Below are 20397 nucleotides of genomic sequence, written 5' to 3' on the forward strand. Positions count from 1 at the left end.
ATTTTTTGTGTGTGAATTTTTTACAATATAGCTTTGTTGTTATTTATCTCATATATTTTTTATTCATGAATTGGCTGTTAAATATTTGCATGCTATAAGTTATGCAAATACAGTAAGTCATGTGGCATTTATGACATTTATATAATACATTTTAGTGAAGCCACCCTCTACCTTTCAGTGCTGTTCACCTTAACACGTATCTAAAATAAAAATATAAAAAAAATATATAAAAGCTTTAAAAAAAAAAGAACAAAAAAAAAAAAATATACAAAAATAAAAAAAACTCGGAGCGGCAGGGCTGCTACAGATTTGACTGGCTGGATATAGACTTAGTACCGGTCAGAAAGCACTTTTAAATGTGAGTTGGCATTTGTTTTTGTACTGAATATGTTTTAAACAAAATAAATATGTTGCGCAATGATAGTATTTCTCTAATTATGTGATTGAGTGGTAAAGGAGAGGTAAATAATCTCATCTTACTGTAATATGGAGGGAATATATCCCTTAGATTGTAAGCTCTAATGAGCAGGGCCTTCTGATTCCTTTTGTACCAAATTGTATTCTGTAACTGTAATGTCTGCCTTAATTTTGTCAAGCACTGCACAAACTGTTGGCGCTAAAATCCTAATAACAAATATATAACAAAAAGTGCAGCCCTGTCAAATATGGGACGTAACGCATGCGAAGGGGGAGGGGCCGGTGACGTCACCCGCCATCCATTGCGGTCGAGACCGCTGTGTGTAATTCGATCTGCTCATCACATGCACTTGTATAGTGCTTTACAAGGTAATTTTATGATTTTATGCTATGCTCAATAAAGTAATTTATTGCGGTAATGCACTATGTCCGGACGTTTTCCAATGGACCTGTGACCCGCTTTATGGACCTGTGATCTGTTACCTGTGAGCCTTATTTTCTTAAGAAGAGGAATACTGATCTGATCTATATTGGTGATATCCTTGGAGAAAGTTTTTATGTCTTACTAGCCCGTCTGGTGACACAGGGGCTAAGTGTGAGATAAGAGGCTAATGAGACTGAGTGGAGGATTACCAGCACATTGAAGAGCACTGAATGTTTATATTTTGTGCATGCTTCACCATAATTTGCACCTGTGGACTGCTCTCCTCGATATCATCTTCATAATCCATATTTGACAGCGCTGCACTTTTTGTTATATATTTGTTATTGGGACTTTTGGTTTATTGATCCTTTAGTGCATAGCCGCTTTCTATTATTATTTTATACAGTTGCGCTGAATTTTTGATTTATTATTATTTATGTAAATCCTGTATAATAATAACATATATAAAAAAAAGCTTAAAGCGGAGTTTCGCCTCCCCCCTCCAAAAATTAAGTCAGCAGCTACACATACTGTAGCTGCTGACTTTTGATATTAGGACACTTACCTGTCCTGGAGTCCAGTGATGTTGGCACCGCAGTCGATGTTTCCATCAGCTGTCGGGTGCTGCCACCGCCATTGCCGCTAAGGGAACCCGGCAGTGAAGCCTTGCGGCTTCACGGCCAGGTCTCTACTGCGCATGTGCGAAGAGTGCTGTGCATTCCTACTGGCTCGGTGGCAGAGGAGGGGGCAGAGTTTCCGAGGGACGGCAGCACGGCGCCATATCCCAGAAGTGGGGAAGGGTACCTGTCAAAAACAGGTACCCGTTCCCCCCTCCCACCTGAAAGGTGCCAAATGTGGCACCGGAGGGGGGGGGGGGAGAAAACAAAAGAGCGGAAGTTCCACTTTTGTGTGGAACTCTGCTTTAATATTAAAAGTGATCTGGTGAGTGTACAGTTTGGATGGTGGAGGATCTCACACTATTTGGTGGTGAATCACAGAAGAATGATTAAAGCACCAGCAATTATTGTTTACATTTTCTAAAATTGTGGATGCGCTTATAAACAGATAACACAGCAGTGTTTATATTTCTGTCTTATATTGAGCACAGTGTTAGCGAGGCTATTGATACTTGTTATTGACAAAAATATATTGAAGCTTAGCAGTCTTTAGATGCAGTGACTACACCTGTTTTCTTTTTCTGACCAAGAACATTTTCATAGATTACAAAACATACCTGTTGATCTTGGATTTTCAGTATTCTTGCCACTTCCTGTGAGCTGAAATGGACGCACAAACTCCTTGTGTAAACTACTGGTCCCATCAATTCACCATGCAATGGTAGACATGTTTGAAGTCAAGCCTGTGTTACAGCCAGGGCTCCTTCCATAGAAATAGTAAACAAACCATGAAAGGACAGGAAGTGTAATTTGCAGGACAAGGCTTCATTCACGTGAACATAGTCCATCAAAGGTTAACGTCAGTGTACATTAGCTGCAGAACCTCACAGACTGAAGATAAGGGAACACAAGAGGGTGCAAAGTGTACCAGTAGGAAATCCTTATTAGATAAAAAAGATAGAAGCAACTCACTCAAAACGATGACAGCCAATGCTTATCATAAATATCATCAAGCCATCAGCTCAGATGTGCCCCAGGGATCTGTTATTCCAGGCAAGAGTGCTCTATGACCCCTGCCAGCCATGAAATGGAAAAAAACCTGGAAGTGGAACTACCTTGGAGCACAGGGCAAGACTTGAAATAAATCGCAGGCAGATCAGCCGTGAAGAGGGAAAGGCTATGCGTTTCAGAGCCTCACAGCTCATTTCTCAATTCTAGGTTTCCTATTGCTACACTTTTGCAATCCCTTTACATAAAATATGTGCCTAAAGTACTCATGTTTAGATGGATACAATCATTCTAATGACCTAAGCATGTATGCATTTATGCATTTACATGCATTTACACACGTAAAATCTGCTGATATATATTGCCCTAGGTTCTGCTGTGTCCTACTTTTTTTTTTTGCACATTTTTGTTTGTGGACGCAGCTGTGTATATGGCCATATTGATTCTTATGGGCCATACACACTATAAGATTTTCTGAAGACTTTTTCCTTTAGACTTACCAAAACCATATAATATGAGGTCAAACCTAAACCCTTTCAATTTGTATGCAATCTGGCAGGCCCTTGCACTACATAGAAAAGGTAAATCTAAAGGTAATCTAACCACAAAAGTTGGATAGCGTGTATCCAGCTTTAGAGTGCTGCATTTAGATGTGTACAAAACTATGGTCTGCATATATCTAAACACGGTGTTTTAGATGCGGGTGTGAATGAGCCCTTAACAGGTACAAATAAAAGGAAAAGGCCTGATAAAAGCAAACTAATGCAGCCACTACATTTAAGGACAGGCAAGCTGTAATATATTACAATTTTGCTTTTGGGTTTAGATACTCTTTAAACTAAAACCAAATTAAGCTACTGAATTGATCATAAACAAAGTAACTAATCATTCTGCAATAGTTGGGCTATCTAATGTGTATTTGTGCCTTTAACAACTATCTTTATAAGATATTATTATAAAAAAAAATAAAAAAAAGCCTATTTCATTTTCTATTTATTTTATATTTTTCACAGATGAGAATGATTGACTTAGTTTTCCTCATTTTTGGAGTGCTAACCACACCTGTTGCCAGTTACAGCAATGGGTTGGTGTCTGCCGCATGTGGCACCATGATACCAAACCATAGAAATACTTCGTCAGACACAACAGAACCACCATACACAGTGTCTGCTTCTAACTATTCCTATAGTCCCGGAGATCACATCACAGGTATTAATTCACTATTCATTATTAATTCTGTAAAACACCAACATTGTTTAGTTAATGCGATACAAAATAGAAAATTTACATTTCAACTAATTTGTCAAGACACAGTCAAGTAGGCAATTTGAGAAAGAATTGATACATAGCAGAAACCATAGCTTCACCATCTACAGGTCCCAAACACCATAGTGTACCGGTTTATCTTTATTTGCTAAGCTGTCAGGGGACCCAGGTCTGCTTTATTGCCTTAAAGTATTTCTAAATGGAAAACTTTTTTTAAGGATGTGTGACCAGGCACCAACCTCCATGTAAAAACTTGAAATCAGTGTCCTTCATTCTCATGCTTCCATAGTTGCACATTACTAATGATACATTTATACCAGAGTATTAATTGGTCATGGCAACTATATTTGAGAGGTTGACTTTGAGCTGGAACACATCAAAGAACCACGGTTGTGCAAGGATTAGTTAAGCCCTAAAGTGGGGAGCAGATAATTCTATGTGTAAGGACAGTGATTTTTCACTTAGCTTATTGAATGAGATGAAGCTGTGCTTATTCAATCATGTGAGCAATTTTTTTTTAACATTTGTAACTAATTGGCAATTCAAAGTGAACATGCTCTACCTCTTTGTGAAACAATCACATAGCGAGAGTTGAGTTGGCCATACAAGGCTCTGTTTTTTTTGTTAATTTTTTTTTTTAACGAAAAAACATGAACTGATTTCTCCATCCACATATCCGAGGTGGATGGAGAAATCCTCTCTGCTGTGTCCTTGTATTCTGACAGTGAGACTCCCCTGACATCAGGATACATTGATCAGCACATGCAGCCAATTGACTGCGTGCACTGATCGATTGCTGGTTTTCCAACAGGAGCATTCGACAGAAGCCAGTCCTTAGAACAGTCTTGAACAGAAAGGGCTACACACAGATTGAAATTCGGCTAGTCCATGCTGAATTGGCCAAATTGTAATCCATGTATGGCCATCTCTCCTAAATAGTCATTTTTATAGGTGTGAAATCAACAAAGGTCTAATACTTTTTTTGATATAAAAAGGAAAAAGGAAAAGTAGTGCTTTAAACTAGGGATCGACCGATTATCGGCAAAGCCGATGTATCGGGTGCCGATATGCACCCTCCCCGATATATCGGAATCGGCCCCTGAGGTTACCGATATTGCCGATATTTTGGGAAAGTGCATGTACCGGAGTGATGCCTGCAGCTAGATGTATCACACCGGTACTGCCGCCCATAGCCGACGGTCGGCTGTCTTGTAATGACAACCGATGCAGCTGAGAAGCCGCTCGGCTGTCTTTACAAGGAGTGGGAGGGGACGTCCCCCCCCTCCTGCCGCCTTCCGTGGCTCGCCTGGGTCTCCCGTCCCACCGGGAGACCCAGGCAACCAGCCTGCACGGCTGCTGAAGACCCGATCAAAGCCGCACTCTGCTCAGGTCTCCATGTAAAAACCCGGAAGTGATGTCATGACATCACTTCTGGGTACTCGGTGCCAGATTAAAAAAAAAGACAGCATTCAAAATGAATGAATGCTTTTAAGTGCAGAGGAAGGACCCCCAGATCCCTCTATAAGAGTACCTGTCAAGTGATTAAAAAAAAAATTAAATGTACAAAAATATGGGCCAATATCGGCCAATATCGATATTCAATGGCCGAAATATCGGCAACAAAAAAACAATATCGGTCGATCACTACTGTAAACACACAGGCAGAAAGTTAGATTTCTGGGGATGTTTTGTACATAAATTCATTAAAGAATGCCCATTTGCCATATAGCAATTTAGCATTTTGTAGCAATTATAGGTGTTTGTTTAATCTTTGTTTAGCAAATGAGGAGTACTGTTTTAGGGCTCTTTCAGACGGCCGCTTCGCTTGTCCCCAAATCATCCTATTTTTTTGCGGATGATTTGCGGACATAATGTATGTCAATGGCACTGCGGATGTCAATACCATCCGCTGACATCCGACTTTCTTCCTTTCAGTTCTGTTCCGTTTTTTGGAACGGAACAGAACCCTATTTTTTCATCCGTTCAAAAAACGGAAAGGAAGGAAAATCTGATGTCAGCGGTGTCATCCGCTGACATCCGCAGTGCCATATACTTACATTATGTCCGCATATCATCCGCAAACGGATGGGATGATTTGGGGACAAGCGAAGATGCGGGCATACGGAGCGGATGACACAAATGTCATCCGCGCCGTGAAAAAAAAAAAAGTCCCGCAGCGGACAGAAACAGCGGAGCGGCCGTCTGAAAGAGCCCTTAAAGGTTTCAAAATGTAACTGATGTAATTATGTTTGTTTTTCAATCCCAGTTTCTCTAGAGGCAAAGAATGGATCAGTTTTCAAAGGCTTGCTCTTGCAAGCTCGATCAGTCCCAGGGGATGAAATTGTTGGTCATTTCATTGAAATAGATCCCAATACTCAAGGTCTCACGTGTGGTAGCAATGTGAGTATACATTAAATATATACATTACAACTTAGATGGATAAACTGTAGAGGTTTGATTCGCAAACTTTCAACCCAAGGATAAAGATCTGTATTTTAGTCACATGACTGTTTGAAATGTTATAAAAATGAAGGTCCCTTTTTTTAAATAAGGATTCTCATACTGAGTACAGTATTAGCTATGTGAACAAAAGTGGTATCAAACCAAAAAAACAACATATTGCAGCTTACCAATACCAATCTTAGATGTGGTCACTACATTAGCTTTCTTCTTTATGATTTATTGCTTCATGATTACCCAGTCATCTGGCCAGTAACAGACTTCATGCCTTAGGATGACTCCACTCCACTGGAGAAGCGATAGAGACACCTTTGGATGGCAGCTTTGTCAATCTGTGGATGCAGTGTACAAACAGATACAGACAAATTTACACCTTTGCCTATATCTATCTACCCAATACTCTTTGTACACAAAAATGCCGTGCAGTATAGGCCCTTACCCCTGTTAGAGACTAGTAAAAAACATTGGGATAGAAAAAAGATGGGGCTTTACGGGCCAGTGGGAGTAGGAGGATCAGAAACAAAACCAATTGTAAAACCAAAAATACATTTTATTGATATAAAGAGTAAAAAACAAGCATGGGCTACCATGCATATATACTGGTAACAGACTGACATACAATAATAAAATCAAACATGTAACGTCACTGGTAATATAGAAACATATCCCATAAAGGGATTATAGCCAAAACAAAGCCTGTATAAGGTGGAAGATGGGTCTCAAGCTGGATTCGGTCACGGAAGGTCCCCAGCAAGCCGACGCGTTTCGCTTAAGGCTTCCTCAGGGCCTGAGAGACCATAACAGACCGATGTTTCCTTCTTAGCAGTGACTTGTGTTAAGCGACAGGGCTGTAGCGATACAGAGGCTGTCCGGAAGATATTGCTTCCGTATTCACCATACAAAATCTATATAGACATCAAAGACATATTTCTTGCACTGGATCCGGTATATTGGGTCCCAACTGTGTCATCAAGAGCAGGGCTTCTGGGGATAGCTCCACTGTAGCCTCTTGGGGTAGGTTACCCCTCAAAGGGTGGATGTCCTCTCCCTGGTTTATTCGTCCTTATATGTGCAATCACCCCCAGATATAATAAATCTAGTATATATATTGCAATAGTTTGAGCTGGGCGCAAAGCACCTTTCTCTATGCAGTTTATCGGAGGTATATCCCCAGCCTAAGGGTCCTTGATGGCGACAGAGTTGACCTCTCCTCAGTCTAAAGAGTGCTCCAGGCAGGAAAAGAGGACCTATATAAGCATATATTCCAATTAGGTGGACCAACGGTCCGGGGCTGCCCAAGCCCTCTGTGTTTCGTACGCTCACCACCTGCCTCATACTCATCAAATCCCATTTCTAGATGATGTGCTGGACAAGTTGGAAAGGCTTTTTTGTAGGAGGGAGGATTGAGTGACTTGACTCTTTTGTCTGAAATCTGCTATTTTCTTTACAGTCTTGAAACATTTTTGAAAAACATTGCAATTCCTCTATTTGGTAGATTGCTGAAGATCTATTCCAGCCTCTCAAATTGACTATAGTTATTTTTCAAAGACTCATAAAATCTATTGAATTGAATTATTATTTATAGACCAGTTCTATCTGGAAACACTAGGCTCTACTATCGAACAAATCACTCTGTCAAATCACACGCCTATTACCATCACATTTTATCTCTATGCTAATGTTGATAAATCATGGACTTGGCGCTTCAAGGACAGTATCTAACATGATAGTTGTAATTATCATGATAATTACAATACAACTGATGATGATGTGTTAGCTGCTGTTGCAGACGCCAATAAATCCTATTTTGAACTCAATGTTGCAGCACAAGTGTCAGAAGGCTTGGTGTGGGAAGGGACATAAAGTGGTCATTAGAGGAATCCTCATTTGCCATGGTTCTAGGCATAAAAAGCAGAGGCTCAAGGAGACGCATCAACTACTAGCAGAGATTGGCTACTAGAAAATAGACACCAACATTCTCAGACTTCTGAATAAGAGAGGCAGTCGGAGGCCTTAAAGGAAAACTTGTCACATCACTTGGATCAGCAAATTCTAAAGAAAATTAGATTTTAGGTGCACAAATTCTTCGAGAGTGCCAATAAGGTGGGCAAATTGCTTGGCAGAGCTTTACATAAGAGACAGGAGATCTGTTATGTTCACAAATTCACTTCTCTCTTAGGCCATCCAATTTACCAATGTAAAAAAGAAATAAAGATATGTGCTAGCCTTACAAATATACAAGTAGTTCAAGAAAATACAAAACTTCAAATCAAATAATTGTATCACATCCATAAATTAAACTTAACATGTGCATTTGATCATAGTACCAATAAAGTCCAAAATACAGTATATGTGTATGTTTCCAATCACCGTGTTTGTGAAAAATATAACTGGGTGACAATATCTTCTTATACACAATGTGCTCCACCACATGTAGATAAATTCCACACTCACCAGACTATGCAGCCTACAAAGCAACCTGCAAACAGTGGGAATTACATCCATGATGTGGAGGAACTGCAAACAATCTGCTTGTTAAGTCCACTGTTAACTGTTAATTCTCATTCACCAGAAAGGAACAATTAAAAAGCCCAGAGGGAATTTATATAGTGTAGTATACTTTTTAATATTGCAGGAATTTTAAAATGATAAAATGTGCATTTACATAAAATAGTGCCAGGAAAGGCAGCAACACAAAGAGCTCACTTGCCAAGGACTTAGCCCAGCACCACCGCTCGTAATCACAGAGCTGAGGTACGTTCCAAGAAACCAGAAGTGATGTCGGAGATGTCAGCGGCTTAACCCTTAATGCATTCCATGCTTCGGGTGTCTTAGGGAAACAGGATTTACCATTCGACCCAGATCCCACAATAATTTGGTGATTGTACAATTTGATACTGAATGAAGCTGCACAGGCCCTTCAAGAACTTAGGGATCACAATAAACAATACTTGAATCCAGTCCAATGCCCTAAATTTTCCTCAAAGGTGATCGCTTACCTGGAGAAGCCAATCACTCCTGAAGAAATTGAATTCACAAATAAAGAACTCCCTTATGGGAAAAGTCCAGGACCAGGTGGATATGATAATACTTTTTACCATAAATGCTTGACCCTTTTGACCCCTCACATGTGTAGATATCTTATTCCTAAACTAAATGTAATGGTATTCCCCCTGAGGCTCTTACGACCTATATAACTGTTATTCTAAAGGGAGAAAAGAACCACACCCAGCGTGAGATCTTTTGATTTGTATCTCTTTTGAATATAGATGTAAAAATTCTTGCTGGTGAATGGACTCAAACCCTTGCTCCCTGGTGTAGTGCATTTTGATCAGAGAGGGTTTATTATGGGCAGAGAAGCTAGAGATACTGTAACTCATTGCAAGCTTTACATTTGACTCACTAGGTGAGAGCCCAGCGCTCACCTCCTCACAGTCTTCTCTTGACCGCTGATGGTGAAAAAGTGTTTGACAGGGTAGACTAAGTTTGAGATAGAAGCTTTACTCTGTAAGATCCTGAGGAACCCAAATATACATGTAAGTACCGTGGGGTCCACGGAGCATAAACTATCTGCTTATGCAGATGATATTCTTTTTTATATCTTAGACCTGCTGATTTCACTCCCCAACTTAATATCAGAGTTACAAGTATCTGGAGTTTTGATTTTTCAAAATTGAAAATATTACCTCTACACTTGTTGACGTTTTGATAATGCTACACGTGCTGATGTTTTTAATCACGTTTGAATCTTTATGGTCAAGCTGTTGACAGATAGTATACCACTATGAATCCTCATACGATCCTGGACCAGAATAGCTCCCCTATGGCCTTACTGTATTTTAGAGAGTGGGAAACTGAGATGGGATGTACACTGTCAGAGTCTCAGCAGGTAACATCTTAAAATGTATACATACCTCCACCATAAGCTCTAAAATGCATGAAACCAATTATAAATTACTAACAAGGTGATACAGGGTGCCTAAGACTTAAGCCTTGGCATAGCCCTGAGGTTTCGGACAGACGCTAGAGAGGCTGTGGCATGCAGGCTTCTCATCTTCACATCTGGAGGGACTGGAAAATCATTTTGGACTGAAATCAGACAGTTGACTTTGGGCATTACCACTTTCCAGATGACTCATCACTATGTTTGGTAAATGCCATTTTGGCTTCTGTTGGGGTTTATAGAAAGAATGTAATACCTCATTTACTAAATGCCGCCAAGAGTTTGATCCCACTCAAACTAAAAACAACAATGGAAACAACTGTGGACACCCTCTGTTGCAGAATGGATTAGGAAAGTAAATTCTATCATGGAAGCTGAGAAACAGGTACACGTTTGTCAAGACAAGCATGATGTTTTATAAGATGTGGGTCACTAGAATGCCTTTTGTGTCTTTCCAAGCCAGCCATATGGCCCGCAAATAGATGCTAATTGGAGAAACTGATTTTTCTTTCATTTCTACTGCTCTAATGCCTGATGTGCAATATCTGGTATTGTTATTGATTCCAGCATTGACCCCTCCCAGTTTTTATGGGTTCATGTTTTTTTGGTTTTCCTTCCCTTTCCTATTTCTACTCCATGCTATTTTCCCCATACTCCCTTCATTTTGTTCTACTTATATGTCTTTATGGCGGTGTTTTATACAGAGGTTGAATGTGGAATAGTTTACATACTGCCTTGCTATTTCTGGATATATAACACTTGGCTTCTTTTGTGTAATGTCTGCTGGGATTGTACTTTTCACAGCATTTTCAATGTTTTCATAATATTTACTGATATGATATATTGCTCATTATCATATTGTGCATGTGATGAATATGTATGTTACTTATATCATGTTTTTCTGATTTATCATCCTACTTCTTTCTCCAACTTTTGTATTTGTACTTCTGTATATACAAACTGAAATTAAAAAAAAAAAGGTTGTGTGTATAATTTTTGGGTTCCTATATAATGCCTTTATTTTTTAACATCTTAGGCATTATGTTACCTACTCATCTAGTTTATTTACTCAGACATTATTTTAACAACCGGAATGATAAGATATGATTGAAATGCAATTCACAAAGAAAAAAGGTCCTTTTATTACTCGTTATCAAGGTATAGAATTATCACCTCTTTCAGAGTGACATTATGACACAATTACGGAATTACCTGATTCTTGCTGCATTTCCTCATTTCCACAATATCATATTATTGCAAGACCCAGAAGAAGAAAGAAGCATGCAGGTGTAGTTTGTACACAATTTTTTTTTTTTTTACACTTTAACCTCCCTGGCGGTGGCTCGGTGTGGAATTTCAGTGCCATTAGCGGTAACCCCGAGCCACAATCGGGGTACCACCAGGGAGAAATCGCTGGATCCTGGAAGAGGTTACTTACCTTGTCCCCAGGATCCCACGATGTATTCCGGCAGTGTACGGCGGCCAGATCTTACGCCTGATGCTGTGTGCCCCGGCTTCCGTACCCTGCGAGCGCCGCGTCGCAGAGGGTGGAACCGGCGGCAAATTCAAAAAGTGAAACACACTGATATATTGTAATCCTATTGGATTACATTACTTAATAAAATAAATTGACCTTAGTTTGCCCCCCAGTGCCCTTGCCTGCAGTTTTACTGTATTATATATATATATATGTCAGTGAAACTTATATATATATATATATATATATATATATATATATATATACACAATATATATACACATATATATATATATATATATATATACAGTATATATACATATATGTATACACATACACACACACACACACATATATACATATAGACTTTTACTTATTTATAGTTATTTATTATATTACAATTTATGATTTTGTGTTTCAAACTTTATCATACCCGAGATGTTATAAAGAAGAATGCACAGAAAAAAAAATCATATGTAAATAGTTGGTTTGGGCTGCTCGTCCTTAAGAATTACTAGCAAAATAATGGTACTGCTTTCAGCACCTAAAATTGGAAACAATCATACCGCCAGGGAGGTTAAGGTTATCAAAAAGTTTGCCTGACATGAAAAATTAAATGTCTCTGAACACCAAGCAATGTAGTAGAAATGGATTGCTCCATGTCACAAATTTAAAGTGTTTTTTAACCCAGAGAATGTTCCCATGTCTAAAAGAAGGGGGCCCTGTCAGTGGTTCATTTTATAGGGGAAAGGATTTACCAAAATGCTCTGAAAATGTGTTAAAATAATACCCAAAATTTTTATTTTTTTTTACAGAAAAAAATAAAATAAAGTCTGTGATGTTAAAATAACACCAGCTTAACATACACATACAGTATCACGTGATGAGTATGCAAAAATGGTTCCAGCTTTTGTGAATTGCCTGTTTTAGTAAGGAAAATAACGAACAGTAAAATAAGAACAGATTAATTACTCTCATAACACTAAACTATGTGAATTGGTCCTATACAGCAGTCCCATTTTGGTACTATTTGACAACATAAAATATATGGATGCAATCATTAATACATACAACATTCAACTTTGAGGCAACCTTGGCGAAAATTTAGCAGTTTATTGTTCCTTCAGCTGTACAAAGGGAATGAAAAAAAAAAAAGAAGCTTTTGGCAGATCATTCAGTAGCACGTATAAACCCCATATGGCAAGCTGGTTTTTATGTATTTTTTAATCTCTGTGTAGTTCAGTAATGTGCTTACCTGTAAAATTTTAACATATTTCCTTTGACAATGTGAAAGTAAGTTATCAATATTAACAGCAATGAATCTAACTACACAGGTCATATAAACCAGCCAGTTAGGTTGCTGAGCAAGGGTTACTGGCAACGTCTGAACTATATTATTTTATGGGAGTATAGTTTTGCAAATGCAAATGCTAAAAAACACTGCAAAAGTCATTCTACAGCTACAGCTTTCTACAGTTAACACTACTGGTGTTTTTATAAAGTCCAGTGTGCATGAGGCCTTATGGTAACAAGAAAAGTATTTGTCGCAATGCTCAAGACATAGCAGTAGCTTCCAACTTTCTGAACCCCCGCTTATTTATCACTGCTGCATAAAACATTTGTTTCTTTTCAGAATTCATCCATTAGCCACAAAAACTCAAGTAATAAAACCAACATCACAGCTTTGTGGGTGGCACCATCATCACATGCCAGTGTTCTTTTTAGGTGAGTAGTGAGTACCATGCTAATAATTCTAACCTAAACATTTTACTGTTCGGGAGGAAGGGAGGCCAGGAATAGAAAAAAGGTTATAATAACATATATGAATGTATTGGAATGTACAACAGCTGATCATTTGCTATTGGACACCATGAATATTTCAAATTTATAAATGAACATGAACTTGCTTTACAGTTTAAAATTTGACAGTAAGGTATTTTGCATGTTTCGGGAAAATACTTTTTGATTTTTTAGTTAATGGGATTAAAAAAAAGACTAATTTCATAAGTAGTGCAATTAGCTATGATGTGACAAGTACAGTAAACCATTTTAACCATTTAAATCAAAACCTATCCTTTACTGATCTGAATAACAGAACAATAAATGGGATTAAGTAGTATCTACATGTTACTTGCTACATTGAATTAGAGTGACAATAGATGGCCATACAGTATGTTTTCCTGTGAACAAAGGAAAATGACACATTAGCCTATAATTAAAAAATGGTTTGTCTTGTAACTGCATGTCTTGTGGCTGGGGCGATGGACATTGGAATGGAATGGATGGAATTGGTCAATTAATGCATTCTTGTTTGTCACTGATTATAGGTAAGGGTCAGCTCTCATTGACAAGTATTTATATAATATAATATAGATTAATATATAATATATTATATAATATAAAAAGTTAAAATGTCTCTACTTGCACCAACAAGCACTTCTGAGGTGCCCCTTTGGGGAAACCTACACTGGCCAGTCCTCCCCTAAATAGTGAATCAGACTATAGTTCTGAGTTAAATAGAAAGAAATTATTCAGCGCTCACATCTAGCAAAAAATGGTATGTATGCAGCTGAACACTGGAATAGGTCAACCCTATCAATACCCAACACAAACAATAAAATCAAATAGGTTCAGCGCTAAAATTGCATACAATAAATCGCAATACCATCAAGGTGACTCTCAGCCAAACATGTCGACCACCAGAGCTTGCAGTGTGTATGTATAGCACAGGAGATCGGGTTTTTACAGGAGTCCATCTGGTTATTTACCCTGACCTAAAGTGCAGTGACCTTTAGTGGTCGAGTGATGGAGGTGAGAGGCTTGTACTAACTTTGGTGATGGATTCACATTTCAAGTGGTGCCTGCATTCATCTTAACAGCACGGGTCTCCTTAGTACTTACTTATGAAGTTGGAGGAACTACTCTTTAAACCTTACCACTGATATATGGACATTTTTTGTATACATTTAGCAGATATTGCGATTTATTGTATGCAATTTTAGCGCTGCACCTATTTGATTTTATAGTTCTGAGTTACATTTTATATTTATTATTAGAAATGGTATACAAGAGTACAAGTTTCCAACCACTGATGAGAGAAATACTACCTAAGCTGAAACTCATACATGGGAACTTTTGAAAATGATAATTCCTGAGAATGGGGGCAAGTCAAGGGGTGGATTTGTTGGATTGGTGGGCGGGGCTAATTGCAGTGCATAGTCCACGTGGATTAGCCAGTACAGTAGGAGGGGTTAAACTTGAATTGCATGTATTAAATTAATAGGAAAGATCATGAAAAATGTATTAAAAATAAGATCAAGTGGACTTATTAGAAGACACCCGGACACAGCTGTTGCACACATATTTAGATATGTGTGCAATGATAGATATTTTCTCCAATTACAAAATGATTCAGTTGAGATTCTTACATGAAACCTTCTATACCCAGTGAGACTGTAAGACTGATTCAAAATAAAAAAAGAGACGGTGCTGTATGCCAAAAGTATAGGCTGACTGACGAAATATTTATCTATATGGTGTGGGAGTGCAGCAAGATTAGGCCTTTGTCGTCACTGGTCATACCGGATAACTTTCATCTCCCTAATGTGTGTAATCCTGAGGTGTGTCTTCTAGGTGTAATAGAGAATTATGAGATGAACAATGCTACTAAGAAATTCCTGAGGGGACACTTCTTTTACTAATTATATGAATATTGATAGCAACACAGTAGATATGTATTGAGACTTTAGGGAAATCAGGTGTGGAAAAAATGAATCAAAGTTGATTAATCAATACTGCCTTTCCTTAAAATAGAATAATGTATGAGGCTTGTGGATGCCCAAAAAAAAAATCACTAAAATTTGGTTTAAATTAGTAGAATTCTTGGATACCCCGATGGATAGGTTGAGTGTAGATGATATTATTACATAATATTTATTTTTTAGTACATTGATAGTTGGGTGTAAAGTGAAGTGGCCCCATATCTATCAGACGTCGTTAACCAGGACATGAAATCAAAGTCATAGAATTCTGCTTTGAGATAAAGTAAAAAAAAACGAAAAATAGAAAACACAAAAAAACAAAAAAAAACCCAACACTTTAAGGAAGTTTAGTTTGCTTCTTAGGCCTCTTTCACACGGCCGTTCAGTTTTCTTTTTCCGATCTGGTGCTTTTTTTTTTTTTTCTTACACGGAGCGGATGACACTTGTGTCATCCACTCCGTATGTCCGCATATCATCCCATCCGTTTGCGGATGATATACGGACATAACGTATGTCTATGGGCACCGCTGACATCCGATTTTGCATCCGTTCCATTTTTTAAACGGAACAAAAATAGGGTTCTGTTCCGTTCCAAAAAATGGAACAGAACTGAAAGGACGAAAATCGGATGTCAGCGGATGGTTATCCGCTGACATCAGCAATCCCATAGACATTTATTATGTCCGTAAATCACCCGCAAACGGATGGGGTGATTTACTGACATACGGAACGTCCGTGTGAAAGAGCCCATAGTGTTATGTAACTAACTAAAGAAATAAACAGTAAGAGCCGGTTCACACTGGGGTGACTCAAAGTCTCCCCGACTTTGAGCCGCCCCGTGCAGCACGACTTTATCACGGCTTGCAAACGACTTCTATAATAGAAATCAATGCATGCCGCTCCGATGTCGCCCCGAAGTAGTGCAGGAACCTTTTTCTAAGTCGGAGCGACTTGAGTCGCTCTGATTAGAACGGTTCCATTGCACAGATAGGCTTTGCCGGCACTCGCATTACAGTACGAGTCAACTCCTTCACCGCCAGTAGCCGAAAATGCTTCTGCACTGGCAACAGTCTCTACTGTGAAGCAGACATTTTCCCTTCTAGCACACACACTGATGGTGACTCTGCCTGTCCCTAGGCAGACCTCACTGGCACTCTCGCTCCTACGCCCTGAGCTAACTCTTTCAGGAAATGCTTGTGCACTGTCAGCTTTTCCCACTGTAGAGCAGATATTCCCCACTGTGACCCAACACTTCTCCATACTGATTGCCTCCCTCCTGCAATCTTAATGGTATCTAACAAAATCACTAACAGTCTCTTTTACTGTTACCTCTGACTGTTGCCAGTAGCAACTGCTGCAATATGGGAAAAAGTCCTTTACAAGCCCTTAAATGTAGTGCAACACTTGGAGGAGCTGCTGGAATTCTGCCCAGGTTTTTCCCCTGTGACAGCAAGGCCCACAATCTCAGCCATACTTTCCTCCAATGACCAGTCTAGGGATGGTATTTTTGTTGTTTTTATTTTCGTGGAACTTGGATAGGGATGAGAGAATTGAGTGGGATACTCCAATAACAGAAACTATATACAATTTGATGGCAGTGGATTCCATTCTTTTGGAAAAGCTGTAGTAGAAACCCTTGCTTGTATTAAACAGTTGACTTAGAATTGAGGTAGAAACAGTTAAATGCAAATTCCTTTCATTAGAGCCCCTTCAGAACACCAGCCAGTGTCCCCTTTAACAAGCTCACAGCTAGCTTTCTCTAGCACCAGAGGGGTGGCAGCAGCCCAAAAGTCTCTAAGGTCCCTCAAAACCGTCTGTACTCACACAAGGCCCAAGGAAAGCTGGTTGCCTCCTTCCAAATTCAAAGCAGCACCTTTCTCCTGTGATACCAGAGCAGATCTTCAGCAGATAGCCCTTAGCCAGCTCTCTGGGGTCCAAGCATCTAGGCCCTCAGGTTGCCCAAATTTACCTATCAAATTTAGCTCCACAAAACACAATGAGCCAACTCTAAATCTGTCTACTAGGTGCTGCTCAGATGACCGCAGCCCTGGATCAAGAAAGGTCTCAGTAAAAATAAGGGGGGTAAGGGGCGACACAATTATTAGGACTTTTTTTTACCTTCGTGCAGGGAAAAAAAATGTCCAGCCCCTACAACCTTTTTAATTCTATAAAGTTATGCATTCTGCAAGTCATCCCTGACCAAGTCATTTGCAGTGTACAAAGGTTAATCCATAAGTATCACTTTGACGTATTTATTAACTCATAAATACATACTGAAAACTGTTTAACTTTCAATGTCCTTTTCTTGTTATCTAATTTTAACAGTCTAAGGCATTGGACATTGCACACGAGTAGAAGAGATTGTTAGAAAGACAATGGTCACGCATGTGTTATGGGTTTGCACAAGCACATGCTTAAGTACCCAGCATTATTTATATGCAAAATCTTAGACTTATGTTTAATAGTTACATTTCATGCCCCAGAGTATGTATTGGATATTAACGTAATGCTGATTCTGTGCTTTATATGATGATAAGGTGCACTAAATGTGTTCAGATTCTGTACTGTAAAAAAAACTGTAGTGTCCAAAACACCCTGATTGCTTGCTAGGATATAAAGCACACATGCACCAAACAAAGGAGCATCTCCTGTTTGTATTACAGCATGCATTCACAAGCAGACCACATAAAATGATGTACAAGACAAACCAAATTTGGCATATACTGTAAGCGCATGTGGCTTGTGATATCACAGCAAAGCTTGTGCTATTCCTATTTTTACTTCTTTCTGTGTTTTATGGTCAGATTTTGTATTGTCACAATGCTCTTTATGCAGTGCTGTCCTGCAGGAAATGTGAAAATTATCTGATGGAGGTCCCACAAACATTAGAAAAAAATATCTAATTTAGGTACATCCTTACTTAGCAAGCATATGAATAAAAGTACATGAGGAAGGCAGCGCATGAACCACTCCGGGACGCAATAGATAAAGGAATCAGGTGAATATCCAGTATAGAAAGGGTTAACAGTTTATTGGTATTGATAACCGGAAAACAAAGTACATAAAATGCTTACATCCCCCTGGGCTGGAGTGGACAAGGGCACCTGACAGCAAGCAACACGAGTGCGAAGAGGTCAGTCTCCCAGGACCCGCGCTGGTGCAGATTGGTAATTCAATTTGGTTTGAGGTGCATTGATGCAATGTCATATGTGCATTTTCTTAAGTAAATCAGAACTTATGAAGTAATGCTACTATCAAATAAAAATTAAAGGGAAGGAGATTAAAATTCCCAATCAAATTTCATGGAAGTGTGATGTCCAGAGGAGATAGTTTTTAATCTGTTCACCTGGCCACACATTCTTAAATCAACACATGTGCAATCTATTAAAGGATAAATTTACCTTTCTAAAAAAAATATATAAATTCAAATTTTTTTGCAGACAATATGCATTTATTTATTTATTTTTTGTTAGGAGCCTGTAAAGAAATGCACCAATGATCAGAGGATCGTGGGGGTAATGCCATGCCCAGCAGACTGTTTGAGTGGCTGTCTGCCCATACTTCAGATACAGGCCGGCAGGTACACTCGAAGCTCAATGAACTACCTAGAGTGCTCAACAGCTCCCTGGTACCTAATTGAGAACTACAAGCCAACAGCCACAAGGCTGTCGGTACTTGCAGTTCTCACATTCACAAATACGGTTGTGTGGGCGGGCCCAGCACGGTCACATTTTCCTTAGATTGTGACAGTGAGCTGGGGGAGAAGGTCTCCTGCTTGTTGTCACATCAGGGGATTGGGGGAGTGTGGGGGCCAGTGCATCTGTAACATGTTACATCCTGAATATCATCTGTAACATGTTACAAAAGCTGAACTTGCTTTAAGCTTATATTGAGGCTAGTCGTAGGAAAAACATGTTTTATTGCGTGTTGCTGCAACACGTTAACACGTGGGTATACAGTATATGCCTTGTTGTGTGCTGCTATTCTTTTAAAATGAAACCTCAATAAATTATATGATGTTAATATACTTGTGTTATAGTGCACCTCAGCACCATGCATCATGGTCTGCACCATTGCCAAAAATAGTGCTGATACCTTTCAATAAAGCATACAAGGGTACAAAGAGACTTCAAAGAATATATATGTCACATAATTAAATAACTTTTGTTTAAAAGAAAAGATTGTAATGTAACTGGGCTACTTCCCAATCTGCAGAAAGCAGAACTCCAGGGAAAAAAAAACAAATATCCATGTAGTAGGGCTCCCCCCTACTTTTGTTTTTGCATAGCCTACCAAGAAAAAAAACCTTTAACTTACTTAACTCCTTGCTGCCGCATGCTTACAATTCAATGCAACCGGTCCCCTTTAGTCTGCTCCATAAGGCGCTCTGGGCACAGCTCTGATATCATCAAGTACAATGTTATGATGACCATTAGTCCTGTATTGTAAGTGAAGACATTGAGGCATCCCCCCCAACCTGGAGCATCAAAAAGAAGAGGTGAGAACTAGACATGTGCAGAACAGAAAAACACTTTATGTTGCTAATTTTGTTTTTTGGATTCATTTCAGAATTCATTTTATTTTGTTTTGTTTAGTTTATTCATTTTCTAACGAATTCCAAACTTTTAGAACGATTTTAATTTGAATCGGTCAAAACTGTATAGACCGATCCCAATTCTGTGTGAATAATAAATGGTTGTTAAGGAGTGGGCTGGGAAGCAACTTAACAACCAATGACTCATCAGCTGAGGTTTCCCTACTGACAAATGAATGTAAACAAAATAATGCCGCCAATGAAAAAACAGATTGCCCCCCCCCCCATCCATACCAGGCCCTTCGGGTCTGGGATGGATTTTAAGGGGAACCAAAGTAAATCCACCATCAACCAGGATGAAGACGGGAATACTCCACTGCCAGGACATTTTTTTCTTTTCCCTGGAAATGAGATTTCTTAAGGAAAAAAATGTGCTTAGTGTAATGTGATGATGCATAACATTATCTCCAATAGCCACATCCAAATTTTT

General features: G+C 39.0%; 1 protein-coding gene across 1 annotated transcript in view; it reads left to right on the forward strand.

Moving 5' to 3' along the window:
- Positions 1-20397, forward strand: part of LOC309562229 (putative ferric-chelate reductase 1) — a gene marked incomplete at its 5' end in the record, with an annotated part of 130118 nt that overhangs the window by 12889 nt on the left and 96832 nt on the right. Inside the window, 3 exons of the mRNA XM_082266353.1 lie at positions 3480-3675; positions 5999-6132; positions 13246-13337. Of these exons, the coding sequence (XP_082122479.1) occupies positions 3480-3675; positions 5999-6132; positions 13246-13337 (422 nt within the window). The remainder of the gene's footprint in view (positions 1-3479; positions 3676-5998; positions 6133-13245; positions 13338-20397) is intronic.

Source organism: Pelophylax lessonae (genome assembly GCF_965119305.1).
Source record: "Pelophylax lessonae genome assembly, chromosome: 8".
Taxonomy (NCBI): domain Eukaryota; kingdom Metazoa; phylum Chordata; class Amphibia; order Anura; family Ranidae; genus Pelophylax; species Pelophylax lessonae.